General features: G+C 34.8%; 1 protein-coding gene across 1 annotated transcript in view; it reads left to right on the forward strand.

Moving 5' to 3' along the window:
* NPEPPS (aminopeptidase puromycin sensitive) overlaps nucleotides 1-3,471 on the forward strand; it is a 108,708-nt gene that overhangs the window by 10,135 nt on the left and 95,102 nt on the right. The window contains exon 2 of the mRNA XM_012659858.1: nucleotides 188-272. Within this exon, the coding sequence (XP_012515312.1) occupies nucleotides 188-272 (85 nt within the window). The remainder of the gene's footprint in view (nucleotides 1-187; nucleotides 273-3,471) is intronic.

Here is a 3,471-nt window from a genome sequence, read left to right on the forward strand (position 1 = left end):
TTAAAACTACTCATTTATTTCTACCATTGATGCATAAATACTCAGTATAGGTTTTAAAAAATTGCCTGTGACATTAGTCCAAAATGAGGGTGTACATATATGATTAATCTAGATTATTGATCTATGATTAATCTAGATTATTAATCTATTATTAATCTGACACTGCTGGTTTTTCTTTTTCCTTTAGGTGAGGCAGGCGACTAATCAGATTGTGATGAATTGTGCTGATATTGACATTATTACAGCTTCATATGCACCAGAAGGAGATGAAGGTGAGCATTGTTTTCCATTTTAATTTGTTATCTATATGTGTGTATGTGATACGTGTGTGTGTGTGTGTAATATATACACTTTCAGATTTAGACATCAGTGTTATTTAATAGGTAATTTCTTTAGCTATTTATGGGACATATTTGAATAGTATAATCTAACTATACGATAAGATAAAGGAAATGTCATAATTTAAATTCTACTTCCAGCATTAACTTATTTTGTGCCACTAGGCAAATCACATTTTCATAAGTGTAAAATGAATATAATGATATGAGTAATAAAGTTGATGAGTTATTTAAAAAATTAAGTACTTTAAACATGAAACGTTTATCAAGGGGGCTTAATTTATGTGTTTTTTTCTCAGTTTTTTTTTTCCTCTTGAACTATAGATTAAAGTTGAGATAATAAGTCTTACTCATAATTGGGACAAAAATATTTGCTTTGTGAGACCCAGTATGAAGGTTAGAAGCTAGATGATGGAGTTAATTACAGGGGAAGAATATGTTAAAAAGAAAGATGGTATAGAATGTGTGGGAACTCTGTTAGCATCTTTAAAGTGATAGCTCTTTTATTAGACCTTGTAATTTCAATAAGAATGTAATCAGTTTTGTCTTGAAATCTTATTCCCACATAAGCTGCATTTTAAAAAGATAGCAAGTTTGGCATAAACTCATACAAGTATGTTGATATTGGAGCTGAATTGCTTTTTTTTTTTTGAGATGAGGTCTTGCTCTGTCACCTGGGCTACAGTGCAGTGGTGTCATCATAGCTCACTGCAACCTCTTAACTCCTGGGCTTGAGCAATCTTCTTGCCTCAGCCTCTCGAGTAGCTGGGACTACAGGCACGTGCCACCACGGCTGGCTAATTTTTCTGTTTTTTGTAGAGATGGGTTCTCGTTCTTGCTAAGGCTGGTCTCAAACTCCTGGCCTCAAGCGATCCTCCTGCCTCGGCCTCCCGGAGTGCTAGGATTACAGGCATGAGCCACCACGCCTGAATTGCTTTTCACTTTTTTTTTTTTTTTTTATCTCAGACTATTACAGGGGTACAAATGTTTAGCTTACATATATTGCCTTTGCACTACCCAAGTCAGAGCTACAAGTGTGCCCATCCCCCAGACAGTGCGCACAGCACCCATTAGGTATGAATATACCTATCCCCTCCTTCTCTCTGCTTTTTAGTTTTGACTTCACCTTGACATTCCTTGTCAAATGGTTTATTGGTTACTCTCAAGACTTCTTCCTAGAAAGTCTTCCCATTTGATATAAATTATGTTAGAAATTCGATCTTTTAATTTACATTTTATATCTCTGTTTCTCCTCTTGCTTTACATTATAGTGAAAAGAAGCATAAAAGTTTCCCTTTAAGGCCCTGCAACATTTATTTCATGAATTTTTCTTAAATTGTCTTGTCCATAGAAAGTCAGTCTTAGCAGTTGGGCATACTATTGCCAAGAAGTATGCATGTTCAGTTGATTGTAAATGTAATCAAACTGCTGTGATTTTAAGTTTAGAGGAACAGATCCTTCAAATGGACTTGAATGAGTGGCAACTTTTGAAAAATTGTCTGGTAAATGAAAGAGTGATTATTTAATTTCTTGAATTGTGAAGAGAAAAAAGGAAGCACTTTAGCCAGGTATATTAAGGCAAGCTTTCTTTGTTGTAAGTAGAAAAAGAACATTTACATTCAATGTAGGGTTTTAAAGTGCTGTCCAGTATATATAGATAGGTGGATCTACTGAAATAAATGTGCACCCTCCAGCCCACATGGTTTTCAGCTCAGCTTTATTTTTTATCTTCCTCTACTAAAAATGCCAGGAGAGAATTCAGAGGACTTAAAATTTTTGAATATGCATAACTGAATAGTGTTAAGCTCCTAGTGATCTGTATCTCAAGGAAGCCAAGTTAGTGTTCTCACTAAGAGAGTCAGGAGAGAAATGAAAACTTACAGGAAATGAAGAGGATTTGGAGAGAAATTCAGATAAAACATTAAATTTTTTAAGATACATAAAAGATTCTCCTTCAGAATTAGATAAGGTCCATTTCTCAATGCTCTTCTCCTGTATCAACAGGAAAGACCTGGAGTTATGTGTCAGCCCATTTAATTTTCAAGTATAAGAGAATGGGAAGTTGTATTAATTTGCTATTTTAAGATTTGGGTCAGGATCAGGGATAGATTTGGCCTTCCACATACATATACATAGCTTAATTTTGCCCTTGGACATAATAGCATTTCATGATTTTTACTTATGAGAAGGTACAGTGTGTTATTTCTTTAGAGACTAGTAGTTACAAATTTGACTGCTAGCTCTTCCAGGGTTGTATGCTGGTGGCAGGAGAATAGAATCAATAGGAGAGATACCATTTTTAAACCAAGCTAATCTCATCTAACCCTATTTATACTCATGATTGCCTTCTACAAGACCAGTTTAGGTATCTGTAGCCACTAAATTCTGTTGCTTTAAGGTAAAATCAGAAAATTATTTGAAGGCATGAAATTGTTGCTTCTTTGTGTAAGTTTTTATTTGATGAACAAGGCCATCTTGTGATATATATGCAGTAATCCTGAAAGGTCTATTGGCATGTGTCTCTTTAAATTAAGGCACTGTCTTTTAAACATGGTTTATTTTAAAACCTATTTGAGATCTTTGTAATATTTTAAAAATGAGAAACCAGTAAGAAAAACGGCTGAAAACTGTTTTTTTACTGTTCTGCACTTCAAGGGTTGGTGAAATCACTAGCACTTAAGCCAGTGCAAGGAATGCACCTCCCTACACAGTGCAGGGATTAGTATTGTCATCAGCTTCTGCAAGAGAAATACGAAACTCTTGAGTGCCTGAACTCAGGTCCTGACAGGTAAAGAGTCTTTTAATTTATCATTAATAGATGGCTTGGGTATAACCACATAGAAAATGATCACTTGAAAGTTTTGTACCGACTTTTTCCTTAGTATATTCTGTTAGGTATATGTTTGTAGAAGTAGCTGTGTAAGAAAAATTTTTTCATCAGTGATATAACATTTCATACAGAGTTCTAATACATAGTTTCAGGTCTGCCAGCATCACTTTGGTTTTATCCATATAAGGCACATAAATTTTAACACATTTATTTATTTATTTATTTATTTTTGAGACAGAGTCTCACTTTGTTGCCCCGGCTAGGGTGAGTGCCGTGGCGTCAGCCTAGCTCACAGCAACCTCA

This window comes from Propithecus coquereli, unplaced genomic scaffold (assembly GCF_000956105.1).
Source record: "Propithecus coquereli isolate 6110/MARCELLA unplaced genomic scaffold, Pcoq_1.0 Scaffold119, whole genome shotgun sequence".
NCBI classification, from domain to species: Eukaryota; Metazoa; Chordata; class Mammalia; order Primates; family Indriidae; genus Propithecus; species Propithecus coquereli.